The 20616-nt window shown below is 41.2% G+C and overlaps 2 protein-coding genes across 8 annotated transcripts in view; both read left to right on the forward strand.

Annotated features, from left to right (window-relative positions):
- The window catches only part of rttn (rotatin), a 57745-nt gene extending 50029 nt beyond the window's left edge, over nucleotides 1–7716 (forward strand). For both annotated transcript variants that reach the window (XM_042298975.1, XM_042298976.1), the window contains exons 45-49: nucleotides 5809–5993; nucleotides 6265–6571; nucleotides 7034–7137; nucleotides 7244–7313; nucleotides 7416–7716. In XM_042298975.1, coding sequence (XP_042154909.1) covers nucleotides 5809–5993; nucleotides 6265–6571; nucleotides 7034–7137; nucleotides 7244–7313; nucleotides 7416–7495 — 746 coding nt within the window. In that variant the 3' untranslated portion in view covers nucleotides 7496–7716. The remainder of the gene's footprint in view (nucleotides 1–5808; nucleotides 5994–6264; nucleotides 6572–7033; nucleotides 7138–7243; nucleotides 7314–7415) is intronic.
- A 549-nt stretch (nucleotides 7717–8265) lies between these two features.
- On the forward strand, nucleotides 8266–20383 carry cd226 (CD226 molecule). Of its 6 annotated transcripts, none has more exons than XM_024374589.2 (6): nucleotides 8266–8507; nucleotides 9667–10038; nucleotides 14405–14779; nucleotides 16656–16760; nucleotides 18813–18867; nucleotides 19780–20383. In XM_024374589.2, exons 1-5 carry the CDS (start codon nucleotides 8441–8443, stop codon nucleotides 18824–18826), a joined length of 933 nt encoding a protein of 310 aa, XP_024230357.1. In that variant the 5' UTR covers nucleotides 8266–8440; the 3' UTR covers nucleotides 18827–18867; nucleotides 19780–20383. The 6 variants fall into 6 exon arrangements, with proteins under 6 accessions (XP_024230357.1, XP_024230359.1, XP_024230354.1 ...); XM_024374591.2 differs by having other exon boundaries at nucleotides 19855–20383; XM_024374586.2 differs by having other exon boundaries at nucleotides 16656–16755; nucleotides 19019–20383.
- Nucleotides 20384–20616: the final 233 nt, after the last annotated feature.

Consider the following 20616-nt stretch of genomic DNA (forward strand, 5'->3'; position numbering starts at 1 on the left):
GGTTAGCCTAACAGCAGGTGTGTGTTCAGACTGCATGAAGCCGGCCTTTACATTACACCTACAATACTAGCTTTCACAGACTTCAAAACAATCTCAACATAATATTCTCACTTTAATGAAGCCTGATTAAGAACATTTTCAGTTGTGAATGCTACACTATTTGAGAAAATGTACATGAGTGTACAAAAATGTAAATGCAATATGTGACCATTTCAAAGATTTGAATGAGTTACAGTTCATATAAGGAAATCATTCAGTTTAAATACATAAATTAGGCACTAATCTATGGATTTCACATGACCTGGCACGGGCCATGGGTGGGCCTGGGAGGGTATAGGCCCACCCACTTGGGAGCCAGGCCCAGCTAATCAGAATGAGTTTTTCCCCACAAAAGAGCTTTATTACAGACACAAATACCCCTCAGCACCCCCTCAGACGCCGGATGTGGATGTCCCAGGCTGGCGTGGTTACACATGGTCTGCGGATCTGAGGCCGGTTGGACTTACTACCAAATTCTCTAAAACGAGGTTGGAGACTGCTTATGGCAGCAAAATGAACTTTCAATTCTCTGGCAAAAGCTCTGGTGGACATTCCTGCAGTCATCATGCCAATTGCATGCTCCCTCAAAACATGAGACATCTATGGTATTGTGTTGTGTGACCAAACTGAACATTTTAGTGGCCTTTTATTGTCCCCAGCACAAGGTGTACCTATGTATTGACCATGCTGTTTAATCAGTTTATTGATATGCCACACTTGACAGGTGGATGGATTATCTTGGCAAAGGAGAAATGCTCATTTATATAGCTCTTTCAGTAGCTCTTACATCAGCAGATGTCACAAAGTGCTAATACAGAAACTCAGACTAAAACCCCAAACAGCAAGCAATGCAGATGTAGAAGCACAGTGGCTAGGAAAAACTCCCTTGAAAGGCAGAAACCTAGAGAGGAACCAGGCTCTGAGGGGTGGCCAGTCCTCTTTTGGCTGTCATGTGGAGATAAGTCTACATGGCCGTTAATGCCAGATCGTTCTTCAAGATGTTCAAACGTTCATGCTGTAAATGTCTACAACATTGATTGTAGAGGGTGCAACAGGTCAGCACCTCAGGAGTAAATGTAAGTTGGCTTTTCGTAGCCGAGTATTCAGTGGTAGAGAGAGGGAGAGTTGAAAACAGCAGGTCTGGGACAAGGTAGGCCGTCCGGTGAACAGGTCAGTGTTCCATAGCCGCAGACAGAATAGTTGACAGTGGAGCAGCAGCACGACCAGGTGGACTGGGGACAGCCAGGAGTCATCAGGCCAGGTAATCCTGAGGCATGGTCCTAGGGCTCAGATCCTCTGGGAGGGAGAGAGACTTAGTATACTTAAGTTCACACTGGACACCAGATAGGACAAGAATATTTCACCAGAAAGGACAGACTGACCCTAGCCCCCCTGGTACATAGACAATTGCAGCATAGATATTGGAGGCTGAGACAGGGGAGGGTCGGGGACACTGGCCACGTTCAACGATACCCCCGGACAGGTCCAGGCAGTATTTAACCCTACCCACTTTGCCAAAGCACAGCCCCCACACCACTAGAGGGATATCAACAGACCACCAACTTACTACCCTGAGTATAGCCCACAAAGATCTCCATCGCATGAGCCCAAGGGGGCGCAAGACCGGACAGGAAGATCACGTCAGTGACTCAATCCACTCAAGTCCTGTGTAGCACAAAAAAGCCTGGCACGATGTGAAGCACCCCTCCTAGGGATGGTATGGAAGAGAACTAGTAAGCCAGTGACTCAGCCTCCATAATAGGGTCAGAGGCATACAATCCAAGTGTAGAAAGGGGAGCCAGCCAGGCAAAGACAACAAGGGCGGTTTGTCACTCCAGTGCCTTGCCATTCGCCTTCGCACCCCTGGGCCAGACTACACTCAATCATAAAACCTACTGAGGAGATGAGTTTTCAGTAAAGACTTAAATGTTTAGACTGAGTCTGCGTCTCTCACATGGATAGGCAGACCATTCCATAAAAATGTACTTCTATAGGAGAAAGCCCTGCCTCTAGCTGTTTGCTTAGAAATTCTGGGGACAATAAGGAGGCACTGCATTTTTTGACCGTAGCGTAAGTGTATTTACTTCAGGACCCAATCGGAGAGATAGTTAGGAGCAAGTCCACGTAATGCTTTGTAGGTTAGCAGTAAAACCTTGAAATCAGCCCAGGCTTAACCAGGATACCAGTGTGGAGAGGCTAGCACTGGAGTAATATGATTCAATCTTTTAGTTCTAGTCAAGATTCTAGCAGCTGTATTTAGCACTAACTGAAGTTTATTTAGTGATATATTCGGGTAGCCGGAGAGTAGAGCATTGCAGTAGTCTAATCTAGAAGTGACAAAAGCATTGATTTGTTTTTCTGCATCGTTTTTTGACTTTTTTTTTTGCAATGTTACGAAGATGGAAAAAAGCCGGCCTTAAAACAGTCTTCCAGGGTAAGCAATTTTGGGGCTTCACCATGTTTTATCAATGTACAGCTGTGTATTGTCTGCATAGCATTGAAAGTTGACATTGTGTTTCCGAATGACATCACCAAGAGGTAGAATATATAGTAAAAACAAAAACAGAACCTTGAGGAACACCAACACTTACAATTGATTTGTCAGAGGACAAAACATCCGCAGAGACTAACTGATATCTTTCCGACAGATGAGATCTAAACCAGGCAAGAACTTGGTTTAGATCGGCACTAAGGTTTAGGAGCATGAGGACAGATGCAGAGCCTTGGTCTGACTCCATTAAAATGTCCAACTTCACAAGGGCAGTCTCAGTGCTATGATGGGGTCTAAAACAAGACTGGAGAGTTTTGTATATATTATTTATCTTCAGGAAGGCAGTGAGTTGCTGCACAACAGCTTTTTCCCCAATAAATTAGAGGAATGAGGAATTCGATATAGGCCAATGAGTAAAAAAAAACAGATGTATAATAATCTGGGTCGAGGTTTGACATTTTTAGGAGAGGCTTTATTATTGCCGCTTTTAGTGAGTTTGGTACACATCCGGAGGATAGGGAGCTGTTTATTATGTTCAACATAGTAGAGGAAGGAAGGACGTAGCTCTTTCAGTAGTTTAGTTGGTATAGGGTCCAGTAGGCAGCTAGAAGGTTTAGAGGCCATGACTATTTTCGTGTCTAGAGATACAGGATTAAAAAACTTTAGTGTCTCCATTTATCATAGGTCCTGGCAGTTCTGTGCCGACTCAGGAAAACTGAGTTTCGGAGAAATGTGCAGATTCAAAGAGGAGTCCGTAATTTGCTTTCTAATGATCATGATATTTTTGTCGAAGTGACAGCCATCCTCTCTTGGGGAATGCTGCTTTTTAGTTAGCTTTGCCACATTATTGAAAATATTGATTTTGGATTGTTTTTATTCTCCTCAATCAGGATGGAAAAGTAGGTTGGTAGGGTAGCAGTGAGGGCTCTTTGATATTGCATGGTACTGTCTTTCCGAGCTAGTCGGAAGGCTTCCAGCTTCGTGGAGTGTCGTTTCCGTTCCAATTTTCTGGAAGCTTGCTTCAGGGCTTGGGTATTTTCTGTATACCAGGAGCTGATTTCTTGTGACAAATGTTTTTTTGTTTTTAGAGGTGCAATGCGACTGCATCTACGGTATTACGCAAGGTTAAATTGAGTTCCTCAGTTAGGTGGTTAACTGAATTTTTTACTCTGATGTCCTTGTGTAGGTGGAGGAGTCTGGAAGGGCATCTAGGAAACTTTGGGTTGTCCGAGAATTAATAGCACAGCTTTTGATAATCTTGGTTGGCGTTTGAGCAGATTTATTTGTTGCGATTGCAAACGTTATAAAATGGTAATCCGATAGTTCAGGATTATGAGGAAAAATATTTTGATCCACAATATTTATTCCACGAGAAAAATTAGATTGGGGTATGACTGTGGCAGTGTGCGGGGATGGAAGACATGTTGGACAAAACCCGCTGAGTCAATAATGGCTCCGAAAGCCTTTTGGAGTGCGTCTGTGGTCTTTATCATGTGAATATTGAAGTCACCAAAAATGTTAATATTATCTGCCATGACAACAAAGTCTGACAGGAGTTCAGGGAACTCTGTGGGGATTGCTGTATATGGCCCAGTAGGTCTGTAAACAGTAGCTATAAAAAGTGATTGAGTAGGTTGCAAAGACTACAATCTCAAAAGAAGAAAATGCAGTCTTATTTATTTAAATTGTTTACGCTGTCGTAAACGTTAACAACACTTCCGCCTTTGTGGGATGCGTGGGGGATATGGTCACTAGTGTAACTAGCAGGAGAGGCCTTATTTAACACACAAAATGAATCGGGCTTGAATCATGTTTCAGTCAGGCCAATCACATCAAGGTTATGATCAGTGGTTAGTTCATTGACTATGAGTGCCTTGGAAGTGAGGGATATAACATTAAGTAGTACTATTTTGAGATGTGAGATATCACAATCTCTTTCAATAATGACAGGAATGGAGGTCCATTCCTGTCATGTAAAGAAAACTCATTTGTTTTTGAGAAATAAGCTTTTTGTCCCATATGGAACATTTCTGTGACCTTTTATTTCAGCTCAGTAAACATGGGACCAACACTTTACACAGTATAATGTGTTTTATATTTCTGTTCAGTTTAGATTATTTGTCTGTTCTAAAAACACTTTCAGACTGGGCTGTAGATTAACAGACCCCAAAACGATTTTAGACGCAATGTTCTTAGTTTAGCGAAGCCTGATGAAGACAATTTAAAGTTGTGAATGCTACACACTTTCTGTGAAATGTTATTATTTTGTCAAAAAAGACATGCATTTTCCTTGATCTGGGTACCCATCGGCAGGCAACCAGCCCCATTCCTTGTGAGACTCTACTCTCTGACCGACACAACCTCGCAACCTCTCACCTATCATATCCTGCCTCTAATCTCAACCTCTCACCTATCCTATCCTGCCTCTAATCACAACCTCTCACCTATCATATCCTGCCTCTAATCGCAACCTCTCACCTATCATATCCTGCCTCTAATCGCAACCTCTCACCTATCATATCCTGCCTCTAATCGCAACCTCTCACCTATCATATCCTGCCTCTAATCGCAACCTCTCACCTATCATATCCTGCCTCTAATCGCAACCTCTCACCTATCATATCCTGCCTCTAATCGCAACCTCTCACCTATCATATCCTGCCTCTCATCGCAACCTCTCACCTATCATATCCTGCCTCTCACCGCAACCTCTCACCTATCAGGCCTCTCATCGCAACCTCTCACCTATCCTGTCCTGCCTCTCATCACAACCTCTCACCCATCCTGTCCTGCCTCTCATCACAACCTCTCACCCATCCTGTCCTGCCTCTCATCGCAACCTCTCACCCATCCTGTCCTGCCTCTCATCGCAACCTCTCACCTATCATATCCTGCCTCTCATCGCAACCTCTCACCTATCATGCCTCTCATCACAACCTCTCACCTATCATATCCTGCCTCTCATCGCAACCTCTCACCTATCATATCCTGCCTCTCATCGCAACCTCTCACTTATCATATCCTGCCTCTCATCGCAACCTCTCACCTATCCTGTCCTGCCGCTCATCGCAACCTCTCACCTATCCTGTCCTGCCTCTCATCGCAACCTCTCACCTATCATATCCTGCCTCTCATCGCAACCTCTCACCTATCATATCCTGCCTCTCATCACAACCTCTCACCTATCCTGTCCTGCCTCTACACCTGTCTGTCAGTGTCAATAATACTCATACTTTTCTTGATTTGCTACTTTTTTCCTCTCTCTCCTCTCCCCCCAGCTTGTAGCTCTCTGTGTTGTGGTTTGGCCTCTGGCCCCCGAGGGCCCCCAGGTGGCTCCCTGATGCACTGCGTCATGAAGCTGGCTTCTGGGGTTGCCCCCGACAACAGCCCTGTCCAGCAGCTGGCCTTCTCCCTGCTGGCCAACCTGGCCATCAACAAGGACTGTAAAGGAGTCCTGCACAAGGTAATGTACTACATTATTACCCCTATTACATTACCCTTACACCCCTTACCACATTGTCACCAAACCTGGCCCTGCAGAAGGTAATATGATTGGAGACGGTGTCAATGTGACTACTGGTTAAAAACGTGTCTTTACAGTAAATACTGTAAGTTGAGTCTCTGCATTCTGTGAACTTTAACAAAGCTCTCGATTTCAGATGTCTTTCTCAGTTTCAATCAAAACCTGGCTGAATCTCATTCTTCTCTCTCCCTGGTTGTCACTCTCCCTCCAGAGTAACTTCCTGCAGCCGTTCCTGTCCCTGCCTGTCCCTAAGCCAGGCAGTAAGACGGGTGCCGGGGGGCTGTTGGGCCTGTGGCTGAGGCTGCTCCTGAGTGTCTCCTTCGGTGAGGACGGCCAGCTGAGTGTCCTGAGGCTGACTGGAGCCCTGGACCTCCTTGCTGACCTGGCCGCTACGCAGCCCCAACGCCACCGTCACTATAGCAATGGGAGCAGGCCCATCACCACGACGGACAATGCCCTCCTCATCCTCCACAATGTCTGTTTCAGCTCTGCCAACAAACCCAAAGTTCTGGCCAACGGTAGGGATGGAACACAGGGTATACACATGGATGTTTTTATCAGAGAGAGAGAGACAGGGAGAGATGTTGAGAAATGGTTTCTGGGTTTAAATTGCCCTATTCGTACCCTTGCATCACGTTTACACAAAATGTAATCTGATGACATCTTAGGGGTCTTCTTTTGAATTCAGGTTTTGTTCTTTCCAGTGGAAAGCTTTGGCTTCCTGTATGCGTGTGTGAATGTAAAAGGTGGGTGTTTGAAATGAAATGGAAGCTGTTAGGTCTTCTCTTTTGATACTTTGTGCTGAACTGTAACAGGAAACGATCTGAAACCGGATGTGTGAACAGAAGTGGTCTTTGTTTCACCATCACACACAGTCAAACTCTCTTGTCTTTGCTAATGATGTGTCATTTTATGAATGGGAAATGTTTTTTTTTCAGGAATAACACTATGTCCAACATGAATTCTATGTCCCTGTCCAGATAAGGCCATGAGGGTGCTGGTGTCCTGTCTGGACAGTAAAGAGGCTGAGGTTCGCTCTATAGGGGCCTCGGCACTATGGGCCCTGCTCCACAACTACCAGAAGGTACACACACACACACACACACACACACATCATTTTTAGAATCATAAGAGCTCATTTATATGAAGTACAGCTGTCTCTAACCTGCCGTTGTGATTCCTCACCTAAGGCCAAGACCACTTTGAAGTGTCCATCTGTCAGACTCAGGGTGCATGAAGCCTATAAAGTTGCTAAGAAAGGTAAAACCAGACATGTGCTGAAAATGTTTGATGTGTCACAGTCCTGTTGTTGTTGTGCTCTATTGCCTCAATTTGTGTGTGTGCCTATCTTTTTTTTGTCAGATGCAGAGAAAAATCCTGACATCATGAACACCTACCTGTTGAAGTGCCTTGAGAACTTAATTCAGCTGCTGAATACCTGACTGACACATTGATGCAATCTGACAGAATGTAGACACCTTGAAACCTTATTTATATTTGAAGTGAATATTTGTGTGCAAACTTGATACAGTAGATACCGTTTTTAATGTCCCTACATCTTTTCTATGATCTGTGATGTTTTTGTAGGTTTTGTACATATTTTGGGGATTGAATCATAAATTAAAGTAAATAATGATGGAAGAAAAAGAATGTCTGACTTTTATGCTTACAAGATAATATGTTTCAGAATGACGTTCTGAACCTGATACCTTATAAGACTACTCCAAGATATAGCCTTGAATAAGTACAATGATACCATTTCCTCTAAATGAGGCCTGTGTAGGAAAGGCTGTCATTTTGAAATAGCGCAACAGTGGTGGAACTGTGGCTGGAAAAGGGAGATGTCACCTCTGGTCGTGTCAACCCCAACACCACATTTCATTCAAACACACAGCTAACCAGAGCTGCTGCAGAATTACACACCGAAGGTAGTGCTACACACAATATTTCCCAGTATCTAAATAGATCTTTTATAATTACTAGTCTATAGTTTACAATAAACCACTGCAACACACAGCACCTCTCTGTAGTAGCCTGATAGCATAAGCTAGCAGGACTAAGCTTTCCACCCACCACTCACCCTGCATATAAAGTGTCCCTCTGTGTAGAATGAGCTAACAAAGGGTTAGCTTGGCGTGTCCCCCCCTGGCCCCTCCCATGGACTAAAGTGTTTGTTTCTGTCCCAAAAGGCAATGTATTCCCTGTATAGTGCACTACTTTTGACCAGACCCCTTTGGGTCAAAAGTAGTGCACTAAATAGGGAATAGGTTGCCATTTGGGATGTAATCTTGCTCTGTAGCGCGAGAGACAGCTAGTAGGAAGTGCAGCCCTGTTGCCTCTCCACTCATCTCATCAATGCAGCTTTCATTCTGCCTCAGAGGGCCAAGATGGAGGCTGTACAAAAGGACCACTGGTACTTCATGGTACTCCTCATCTTTCTCTCCAGTCTCGAAGGTATGGGAATGTCACTGTTATTATTTTAACGAATAATGTTGATCAGGGAAATGTAACTTTTTTTGTATACTTGTACACTGGATTATAAAGCAGAACATTGAAAGTTGTTGGTTTAGCTAGGTAGCTATTTGTTGTCTTACGTTTGGTAAATATTTAAGTTTACTGCTGTTAAGTCTCAACATAAAACATTATTACTGAACTATTCACCCAGATGTGTTTTAGTATTTATTTAGTTGCTTGAAGATAGCATACCATGAGCTGTTAGGATTAAAACTACAAAGGATTCTCTTTGACTTCTCATTGTCCTTATTCTCTATGCATGTTTCCACAACAATCAGACTGCGTTCAGACATTCTCTCTTCAACTCTTAATTAGGAGACTACAGGAACACCAACCATCTCATCAGCTTCTCAAACGTCCCTTTACTCGTACAGAGTCCATGTTAATGAGTTAATCTTTAGATGGGCAACGCTCCCCTGTTGCCTTAACAGGACTAATACAGTGAAAGACACTTCTTCTGAACCTGTCAGATTAGCTATCTCCCCAAGGGATTGTTTTTTAAAATCTGTTGTCTAGATGGAAGTCTGATCGAGTGATTTTTTTTTTGTTGATCATCAGCTATTGCCATTTCTGTTGATTTGTGTGGGCTAATATTCTCCAAATTAGTGATACCCAGGGGAGAGACTCTAAAGAGGGAAATGTATTTGATGACTGCTTCATCTTCAATTGGAGCAGCTGACTACGTGATGAAGGTTCTTCTTACAGGCTTTTCATTCTGCTCCAAGCATAATTTCCATGTCATAATTCCTGTGATTAACTATGTACTAAGGGCTGCAACTCCATATCAATTATTATTTTTATTTCTTTTACATTTGATTAATTTAGCAGACACTCTTATCCAGAGCAACTTGCAATAGCGCATACATTTTTGTGCTGGTCCCCTGTGGGGATTGAACCCACAACCCTGGTGTTGCAAGCACCATGCTCTACCAACTGAGCTACACGGGATGCGATTAATCTGAATAAAAATAAACTGGAGATAACCTTAGGTCAGAATAGTTATTGAGAATTACTAGTATTCCTGATGAACTGACCAGCTAAAATCAGATAAATGTAATACTGTACACATGTATGAAAACATGCCCTCTGCCATGTCCAGTTTCTGTGCAGCAGAGAGATGTTACCACGGTGAAGCTTAAGGAGGGGATGGTTCTAGAGTGTGTGTGTCCATGGGAAGGGAACCTCAGCATGGTCTCCTGGACCAAACTGATCCGGTTTGAGAAGGCCCCTGTAGCTGTGTATCACCCTGAGTACGGAGTGTCCATCTCCCAGTACTACCAGACCAGGATCCAGTTCCAGAAGACCACACCCATGGATGGCAGTATCACCATCAGTAAGGTCACCCAGGAGGACGCAGGGCTCTACCACTGCTCTGTTCAAACCTTTCCAAAAGGATCCTGGGCGAGAGACATACGGGTGGAGGTGGAGGACACAGGGACTGTGGAAGAGGATGGTGCAGGTAGTGAAGCAGGTACTGTCTAGGACTTCTTGTGTATTTTCATTTAGAATATGTTGTCTACAATAATTGAGTTTGACTAGCTAGTACCAAATACTTTGACTGATAATGGTGATTGTTTTCATCAATCCCAGTGTTATTACTATGCCCATGCACCTTTTTAATCGATGTCTATTTTCTTATGTACAGTAACAAATCATTTTGACAGTAACCTTCCAAAAAGTATTTCCTTCATAAAGCTTTTTTAAATATCCATATGTACTAGGAAAAATGTTTGTTTCTTGGGCTTCAGGAAAGTGACTGAAAAAGTGCACCTTGTCCTGAAAAAGAAAAAGAATGAACTGATTGAAGGTATAAGGGGGATATCGGTGAACAAATGCCGTGGTCAAGGCTACGGCGGTGCCAGTGCAATGAGTGGAGTTTACTCAAGTGTTCAAACACGCATATCAGACCTGAGAGCCTGTTTCCTATGTATGCCTAGTTCTTTGAGTTTTAGTTTAGAAAACGATCTCTCAGAAGAAGCGGCAGCCACAGGGATGGTAAAAACGTCTTGATTGCCATAGCAACATCAGGGAAACTGGGAAGATGGGAAGTGCTTCAAATGAAGCAGTTCTGCAACATCTTTAGTTCTCCATAATTCCCAGTCTCAACACTTTATGGAAATAGTTGAACTGTATATGAAACTCTGGGGACAGGTCGTTAGGATACTGAACAGCCAGTACATTGGAAGATGCAAACATATTATCTATAGCTGATAAGAGTTATTGAGGGTTTCAAAAAATATATATTAAAAAAATTAGATTTTCGTTCATAGTGTGGAACCGGCGTTTGAGTTGTGTGGTTGCAACATCAACAGTCCCTTATCTCTGGTATAACTTGCCATGCATAATTTAAGACTAAGTTAAAATTGTGTGCAGCTCAATGGGCATGTAATGCACAATGTCTCAGGAATGTCTGTTGACAATAAGTCGGGCCCACAACCTGGACATACAGGTCATGGTGAAAACATTAGCACACAGGAGACAAGGGGAGTCTCAAATTGGATTTAATTTGATTTAGGACTAATTTAATCTACCTTGAAAATTGCATCCCATTTGTGTAGGCTATTAGCCAGAGTTCAAAAATACATGCCTGAATTTATCCTCAAGCCAACTACTTTTTTCCTCACTGTTAGACTATTTGATGTAATTTTATAAATACAATTTATAACGTTTATAAATAACACCTAAATCGCAGCTAAAGATGGTGTATACAGTGGGGCAAAAATGTATTTAGTCAGCCACCAATTGTGCAAGTTCTTCCACTTAAAAAGATGAGAGGCCTGTAATTTTCATCATAGGTACACTTCAACTATGACAGACAAAATGAGAAGAAAAAAATCCAGAAAATCACATTGTAGGATTTTTAATGAATTTATTTGCAAATTATGGTGGAAAATAAGTATTTGGTCACCTACAAACAAGCAAGATTTCTGGCTCTCACAGACCTGTAACTTCTTCTTTAAGAGGCTCCTCTGTCCTCCACTCGTTACCTGTATTAATGGCACCTGTTTGAACTTGTTATCAGTATAAAAGACACCTGTCCACAACCTCAAACAGTCACACTCCAAACTCCACTATGGCCAAGACCAAAGAGCTGTCAAAGTACACCAGGTTCCGGTAGCCTATACAAGACAGCTTTGCATATATATATATATATATATATATATATATATATATATATATATATATATATTTTTTTTATATATTTAAAAATATATATATATATATATATATATATATATATATATATATATATATATATTTTTTTATATATTTAAAAATATATATATATAGTTGAAGTCTGAGGTTTACATACACTTATGTTGGAGTCATTAGAACTCGTTTTTCAACCACTCCACAAATTTCTTGTTAACAAACTATAGTTTTGGCAAGTCGGTTAGGACATCTACTTTGTACATGACACAAGTAATTTTTCCAACAATTGTTTGCAGACAGATTGTATCACTTATAATTCACTGTATCCAGTAGGTCAGAAGATTACATACACTAAGTTGACCCATTTCCGACCAAGCCTTGACAGCTTGGAAAATTCCAGAAAAGTATGTCATGGCTTTAGAAGCTTCTGATAGGCTAATTGACATCATTTGAGTCAATTGGAGGTGTACCTGTGGATGTATTTCAAGGCCTACATTCAAACTCCGTGTCTCTTTGCTTGACATCATGGGCAAATCAAAAGAAATCAGCCAAGACCTCAGAAAAAAATGTACACCGCTACAAGTCTGGTTTATCCTTGGGAGCAATTTCCAAACGCCTGAAGGTACCACGATCATCTATACAAACAATAGTTCAAAGTATAAACACCATGGGACCACACAGCCGTCATACCGCTCAGGAAGGAGACTCATTCTGTCTCCTAGAGATGAACGTTATTTTGTGTGCGAAAAGTGCAAATCAATCCCAGAACAACAGCATAGGACCTTGTGAAGATACTGGATGGAGGAAACAGGTACAAAAGTATCTATGTCCACAGTAAAACAAGTCCTATATCGACATAACCTAAAAGGCCACTCAGCAAGGAAGAAACCGCACATGGTGACAAAGACCGTAGTTTTTAGAGAAATGTCCTCTGGTCTGATGAAACAAAAATAGAACTGTTTGGCCATAATGACCATCATTATGTTTGGAGGATAAAGGGGGAGGCTTGCAAGCCAAAGAACACCATCCCAACCGTGATGCACTTCACAAAATAGATAGCATAATGAGGGAAGAAAATAATGTGGATATATTGAAGCAACTTCTCAAGACATCAGTCAGGGAGTTCAAGCTTGGTCGCAAAAATGGTCTTCCAAATGTACAATGACCCCAAGCAAACTTCCAAAGTTGTGGCAAAATGGCTTAAGGACAACAAAGTCAAGGTATTGGAGTGGCCATCACAAAGCCCTGACCTCAATCCTATAGCGTGTGTGAGCAAGGAGGCCTACAAACCTGACTCGGTTACATCAGCTCTGTCAGGTGGAATCGGCCAAAATTCACTCAACTTATTGTGGGAAGCTTGTGGAAGGCTACATGAAATGTTTGACTCAAGTTAAACAATTTCAAGGCAATGCTACCAAATACTAATTGAGTGAATGTAAACTTCTGACCCACTGGGAATGTGATGAAAGAAATAAAAGCTGAAATAAATCATTCTCTCTGCTATTATTCTGACATTTCACATTCTTAAAATAAAGTGGTGATCCTAACTGACCAAAGACAGGGGATTTTTACAAGGATTAAATATCAGGAATTGTGAAAAACTGAGTTTAAATGTATTTGGCAAAGGTGTATGCAAACTTCAGACTGCAACTGTATATATCAAATTGGTAGCTGGTTAGTATTCCGTTGTAAATGTATTGGACAGTCTGCACTGCTTGAATTTCCAACTTGAATTACTGAAAAAGTAATTACATTGTTGTCAGTGGTCTAAAATGGCTTTGTGAAATGTTAGGCTTAACCTGAGAAATGATGACCCAATAGGCCTACCTATTAGCTAAAGCAAAGCTATGTCCGAACGCCGACCTTGTGTTTGGGCCCAGAGAAACTGCTTTATGCCTGTGTGTGTGTATTGATCATGTCACTACATATACACTACATGACCAAAAGTATATGGACAACATTAGAAAATCATAGTCATTAATATGGAGTTGGTCCCCCCTTTGCTGCTATAACAGCCTCCACTCTTCTAGGGAAGGCTTTCCACTAGATGTTGGAACATTGCTGCGGGGACATGCTTCCATTCAGCAATGAGCATTACTGAGGTCGGCACTGATGTTGGGCGATTAGGCCTGGCTTGCAGTCAGCGTTCCAATTCATTTCAAAGATGTTCGATGGGTTTGAGATCAGGGCCCTGTGCAGGCCAGTCAAGTACTTCCACACTGATCTCGACAAACAATTTTTACAAATATTTACTTTTTTTTTTAACCCAAATTTTGATCTTGTCTCATCACCTGGTGATCCTAGGCTTGTGTGTGGCTGCTCGGCGGTTGAGCTGTTGTTGCTCCTAGATGTTTCATCTTCACAATAACAGCACTTACAGTTGACCAGGGCAGCTCTAACAGGGCAGAAATTTGACGAATGGACTTATTGGAAAGGTGGCATCCTATGACAGTGCCACATTGAAAGTCACAGAGCTCTTCAGTAAGGCCATTCTACTGCCGATGTTTGTCTATGGAGATTGCATGGCGGTGTGCTCGATTTTATACACCTGTCAGCAATGGGTGTGGCTGAAATAGCTGAATCCACTAATTTGAAGTTGTGTCCACATACCTTTTTTGTATATACGGTAATGTGAATTTTCTCAGCATTTTCTGCCTTTGTTTTGTAATTTCCCTGGATCACAGATGGAGATACTAACATCCACACCAGAGAGCCTGAGGTAATCCAAGCAGACACTGAACTCATCGCAGAGAGGAGCGACAACCTGACTATCAGCTGCAACCACGAACATAACGGGACCGTGTATGAGGTCACAGTCGAGAAGCTAGACCATGGTAGCACCAGTGGAGTGGGCATCATGGCGAAGTGTCGGCTGGAGAATGGTGGTCTGTTTGGAGTAGACTACACACACAGGGGGATAGTGAACTGTTCAGAAGGACTGGACACACGTCTGCAGCTCAATGATGTGGGCGAGGAAGATGGAGGGTTATATAGATGTCTCTTCAATACGGACGCTGGGGTACAGACCACCACTGTGCTGCTGACTGTACTTAGCCCAGGTAAGAGGTCAGAGTTAAAACATTACCAGGTTCATTGTAACCAGCGAAGGTAATTTCAGACAACTTAATTACTAATACACAGTGGTGGAAAAAGTACTCAGTCTTACTTGAGTAAAAATACTCAAAAAGATACCTTAAAAGACAATGACTTAAGTGAAAGTCACCCAGTAAAATACTACTTGAGTAAAAGTCTACAAATATTTGGTTATAAATATACTTAAGTATCGAAAGTAAGTGGAATTGCTAAAATATACTTAAGTATCCAAAGTAAAGGTAAAAAACATTTAATTTGTTTTTGATGGATAGCTAGGTGCACACTCCAACACTCAGACATCATTTACAAACAAAGCATTTGTGTTTAGTGAGTCCGCCAGATCAGAGGCAGTAGGGATGACCAGGGATGTTCTTTTGATAAGTGTGTGAATTGGACCATTTTCCTGTCAACATGTAACAAGTACTTTTGGTTGAAAGGGAAAATGTATGGAGTAAAAATTACATTATTTTCTTTAGGAATGTGCTAATGTAATGTACGGATAAAGTAGTAAAGTAGTACTTTAAAGTATTTTTACCACTGTGTGATGGCTATGAGAGTGTAATGAAATTAGAATATCCAGACAGGTAACTGTGACAAGGTCATGTATAACTTTAAAAACCATCAATAGTTTGATCTGCACCAGTCGGAGATGAACTGAAAGCCAGTTCAGTTCCCTTAAGTGATTAGGACCAATGTGCATCCTAGGGCTGAGCTTGAGTATAATAATCACTAATACAGTGCACCGTAATGTTGAGACCTTGAAACTCTGGGTAGACCAGTCCCCTGTGAAAGCAACCTCATATTTCCATGACAATGATGATCTACACTGAACAAAAATATAATCGCAACATGTAAAGTGCTGCTCCCATGTTCATAAACTGGAATAAAATATACCAGAATTTTTTTAAATGGACAAAAATATTATTTCTCGAAACGGTTTTGTTTACAAATGTGTTTACATCCCTGTTAGTGAGCATTTTATCAAGAAAATCCATCCACCTGACAGGTGTTGCATTTCGAGAATCTGATTAAACATGATCATTACACAGGTGCACCTTGTGCTAGGGACAATAGGGCACTCTAAAATAAGTTTTCTAAGTTTTGTCACACAGCCCAATGCCACAGATGTCTCAAGATTTGAGGGAGTGTGCAATTGGTGTGCTGACTGCAGGACTGACTGCAGGAATGTCCACCAGAGCTGTTGCCAGAGAATTTAAACACAATTGTATTTATCAAGGGCATTTTGAATGCACAGAAAAACTGTGATGAGACCCTGAGGCCCATTTCTTTTTAAGTAGCTGTGACCAATAGATGCATATCTGTATTCCAAGTCATGTGTAATCCATAGATTACTTCAATTGACTGATTTCCTCATATGAACTGTAATTAAGTAAAATCTTGGAAATTGTTGCATGTTGCGTTTATATTTTTGTTCAGCATAGATCAAGATGCAGCATAGAGACAAGGTATTAATTAGGCTGTGTATACACATGCAACTCTGCTAACAATGACATCCTACACACAGTGAGTGTCATAGTGACACAGGATGTGGCGAAGACCGTTAGCGGTTTGGTACAGGTGCAAAACTGAATTACTCATATTCTCTAGATGATGGGTGTGTTTAAGGAGAGAAGGAGGTGTTTAGATAAGTGGTAAGCAAACTATTTTTACCCAGATGTTTCTACAGAGTCTTTAAGACACAAGGGGTAAAAAAAACTACACACATCACATCACACACCTACCATTTTGGAAACACAGGTTAACATACAACTGTCTAATGTCCTCTTTTCTCCCTCCATTCTCTCTTTCCTCTCTCCTCCTCTCTTCTCCCTCCATTCTCAGTTGAATTCAGCCTGTCTGAGTATCTAATCTACATTGGAGGGGGAGTGTCAGGACTCCTGCTGCTGCTCTCTGTCATTGTAATGCTGGTTGTGTGGCAAAGGTACAGTAAGTGTTGACTTTCTAGATTCTTTCTTCATGCAGGGACAATTTACAGTTATATTTACTCTTAGCCTAGGTAAACATATTCAGTGGACACACATGGATGAACACTTTATTTGCAGAAGGTCCCTTTGTACCTATTTCCCCTTTACACTGTCAAACTTTATTTGGATGTGATCTGTAGGTGATAAATATAAAAGTTTCACATATTCTTACTAGTAAAATACCTCTCACAGACCATGCATTAGTCATCCCAGTTAGAGATAAATAGGCTACTAGAGATAGGTACTCATTTGTTAGAGAATAAACTTTTTGCTGTGCAATTCCATTTCCCCAACCTTCCTTCACTCCCTCCGTCCCTCCCCTGCACCATGTATCTGAAAGGCGGGCCATCGCTCACACTGAGTTTTACTCAGAGTGCACTTTCATTTCGCTTTCTTAGCGAGAAGTGTAAGTGCTGTACTTCCAGTGGAGTGTGGGCTTTAAGAGTGTACAGTATGTGTGTGTGGGAGGGGGATATATATGATGAGTTAACTAATATATCCTGGCTCCTCAGAGTTCACTCATAAAAATGCACAGTCCATCTTCTTATCTTGAATGAAAACGCATCCATATACACTACCGGTCAAAAGTTTTAGAACACTTACTCATTCAAGGGTTTTTCTTTATTTTTACTATTATTATTTTACATTGTAGAATAATAGTGACGACATCAACACTATGAAATAACACATATGGAATCATGTAGTACCTAAAAAAGTGTTCAACAAAATACAAATATATTTTATATCTGAGATTCTTCAAAATAGCCACCCTTTGCCTTGACGACTGCTTTGCACACTATTGGCATTCTCTCAACCAGCTTCACCTGGAATACTTTTCCAACAGTCATGAAGGAGTTTCCACATATGCTGAGCATACTGCTTTTCCTTCACTCTGCGGTCCGACTCAAACCAAACCATCTAAATTTGGTTAAGGTCGGGGGATTGTGGAGGCCAGGTCATCTGATGCAGCACTCCATCACTCTCCTTCTTGGTCAAATAGCCCTTACACAGCCTGGAGGTGTGGTGGGTCATTGTCCTGTTGAAAAACAAATGATAGTCCTACTAAGTGCAAACCAGATGGGATGGTGTATCACTGCAGAATGCTGTGGTAGACATGCTGGTTAAGTGTGCCTTGAATTCTAAATAAATCACAGACAGTGTCACCAGCAAAGCACCATCACACAGTCTCCCCTGAACAGTTGATGTTGAGATGTGTCTGTTACTTGAACTCTGTGAAGCATTTATTTGGGCTGTAATTTCTGAGGCTAGTAACTCTAATAAACTTGTCCCCTGCAGCAGAGTTAACTCTGAGTCTTCCTTTCCTGTGGTGGTCCTCATCAGAGCCAGTTTCATCATAGCGTTTGATGGTTTTTGAGACTGCACTTTCAAAGTTCTTGAAATTTTCCGTATTGACTGACTTTCATGTCTTAAAGTAATGATTGACTGTTGTTTCTCTTTTCTTATTTCAGCTGTTCTTGCCATAATATGGGCTTGGTCTTTTACCAAATAGGGCTATCTTCTGTATCCCCCTCTACCTTGTCACAACACATCTGTTTGGCTCAAACGCATTAAGAAGGATAGAAATTCCACAAATTAACTTTTAACAAGGCACACCTGTTAATTGAAATGCATTCCAGCTGACTACCTCATGAAGCTGGTTGAGAGAATGCCAAGTGTGTACAAAGTTGTCATCAAGACAAAGGGTGGCTATTTGAAGAATTTCAAATATAAAATATATTTTGAATTGTGTAACACTTTTTTTGCTTACTACAAGATTCCGTATGTGTTATTTCATAGTTTTGATGTCTTCACTGTTATTCTACAATGCAATGCATGTAAAAATAAAGAAAAACCTTTGAAAAGTAAAAATAAAGAAAAACCTTTGAATGAGTAGGTGTTCTAAAACGTTTGACGGTAGTGTAAATATGGTTGTATGCTTCTGGACCAAAATAACCAGCTATTCTACCCGTCTCTCTGCCTGTCTGTCTGTCTGTCTCTCTGTCTGTCTCTTCAGAAAGAAGAAGATGAGAGCGAAGTACATAACCAAACTGCATCCAGCTCAGAGACGGGTAAGAATATAACATTATATCTTGTCATTTCCTAATCATGTGGATACTAATAAAATAGCACTATATCTTGTTTCCATGTATCAGTCAGTGCTTTTCCATAAATGTGGCACATCTCTAACATATCTCTAATATAGCTCTAATGTCTTTGTAGTCCTGCAACGACTATGAGAACGTTCCTGTGTATGACAGGATGAGGAAGGGGACCAATCAGAGAGGAGATAGCCCAGTGTACGGCAACATACACACCGTACGTTCACACACTAAAAGGAAGAGATAGGGAGAAGTACTGTGTTACAGACCCATGTCTGACCCCTATCATGCTGTAACAGTGGCACAGCCACAGTCTCCCCATTGAAACATTCAAGAATATGATATTCAACCGCTTATAGTGGTCAAAGACTGTGGGACAGAATCATTCATATAACTGCAAAGTAGGCCAACTTCAATTAAACTATGTATCAGTCTGACTTACACTTTGTTTGCTCTCAATCTATGCAACTCTGTGTACTCCCTTGAAACATTGACGGTTTGTTTAGATTTGCCACTAATAATATGTAAAACACTCATGTTGTATAATATATTGTTGAAGGCTTTACATGCAGTAATACCGTCCCATAACAAACTGTTATTAAAAGCCTCCCAGCTCCATTCAATTCCTTAGTTATCCCTAACTCAATCGTGTGACAATGAACAAACCAATCATGCTGTTCCATCCCCTGGGAATGCTGTGTTTTCCTGTTGTAGTTACACAGATTGGGTCCTGTAGGTTCTTATGGAATGCTGCAATGTTATGTTATCATGGAATTGTTCACATGTTAATTCAGCAAAATTATGATAGTCAATGGAAATATACTGTACTATTGTATTTTTTCTATATCTAAGCCATAGATGAAATATTTCTTCTCTTTCTAGCTGTAGAATCTAGATGAATGCTGTGATTAGAAATTCTTCTGACACTGTTGGACAAAAATGCAATTCTATTCCTAGCTGAGAATAAAATGGAGGTCTTGGGAATGAAAGATGTCTGGGCTCTCAGCAAGAAGAGGAAGAGGAGGATGCAAAAAATGAAAGAATAATGGACAATTTACATTCGGAATACAGGGTTTTAGTCTTGTTAATTTATTAAGCCTAATTGTCTGCGTCGGTACAATAGGTGCTGACACTGTTTCTCTGTGACTTTAATGACCCCATGTGGACTAAATAACACCTACTCTACTGTGACATGAGTTGGTCTCTTCCAGGAGTGTTTGGCCGGGATTCAATCAAAGGTGTGTTGTAAACAAGGGCATTGCACTTGACTTTTGAAGGTAATTTACGCATGTGCCGAAATCCGCAGCGCTTGCCATGAATGTGATCTCCTCTTTTGAAGCATATTGCAATTTGCTTCTCTACAATGCGCTTTTGTTTGAACCCCTGCCATAGCAACTGCATTTAGCCCTGTTGCATGTTGGTTAAATCGGCACAGAAATGTATTGTCATAAAAAATAAATAAAATAAAAACATCTTTATACCTTGACAACATGGACATTCAATTTATTCTCTTTCATCAAAAAAACATTACATATATACATTTAGTGAGTGAACAATATAATCCTACACTCAATGTACAGTGGGGAGAACAAGTATTTGATACACTGCCAATTTTGCAGGTTTTCCTACTTACAAAGCATGTAGAGGTCTGTAATTTTTTTTATCATAGGTACACTTCAACTGTGAGAGATGGAATCTAAAACAAAAATCCAGAAAATC

This window comes from Oncorhynchus tshawytscha, linkage group LG16, assembly GCF_018296145.1.
Source record: "Oncorhynchus tshawytscha isolate Ot180627B linkage group LG16, Otsh_v2.0, whole genome shotgun sequence".
Classification (NCBI taxonomy): domain Eukaryota; kingdom Metazoa; phylum Chordata; class Actinopteri; order Salmoniformes; family Salmonidae; genus Oncorhynchus; species Oncorhynchus tshawytscha.

What these genes read in the sequence shown, in the direction of transcription:
- cd226 (XM_024374586.2), top strand. Translation starts at nt 8,441, where the DNA reads ATGGAGGCTGTACAAAAGGACCACTGGTACTTCATGGTACTCCTCATC. An exon ending in CTTTCTCTCCAGTCTCGAAG is followed by an intron (nt 8,508 to 9,666) that starts GTATGGGAATGT and finishes TGCCATGTCCAG; the next exon opens with TTTCTGTGCAGCAGAGAGAT. An exon ending in ATGCTGGTTGTGTGGCAAAG is followed by an intron (nt 16,756 to 18,812) that starts GTACAGTAAGTG and finishes CTGTCTCTTCAG; the next exon opens with AAAGAAGAAGATGAGAGCGA.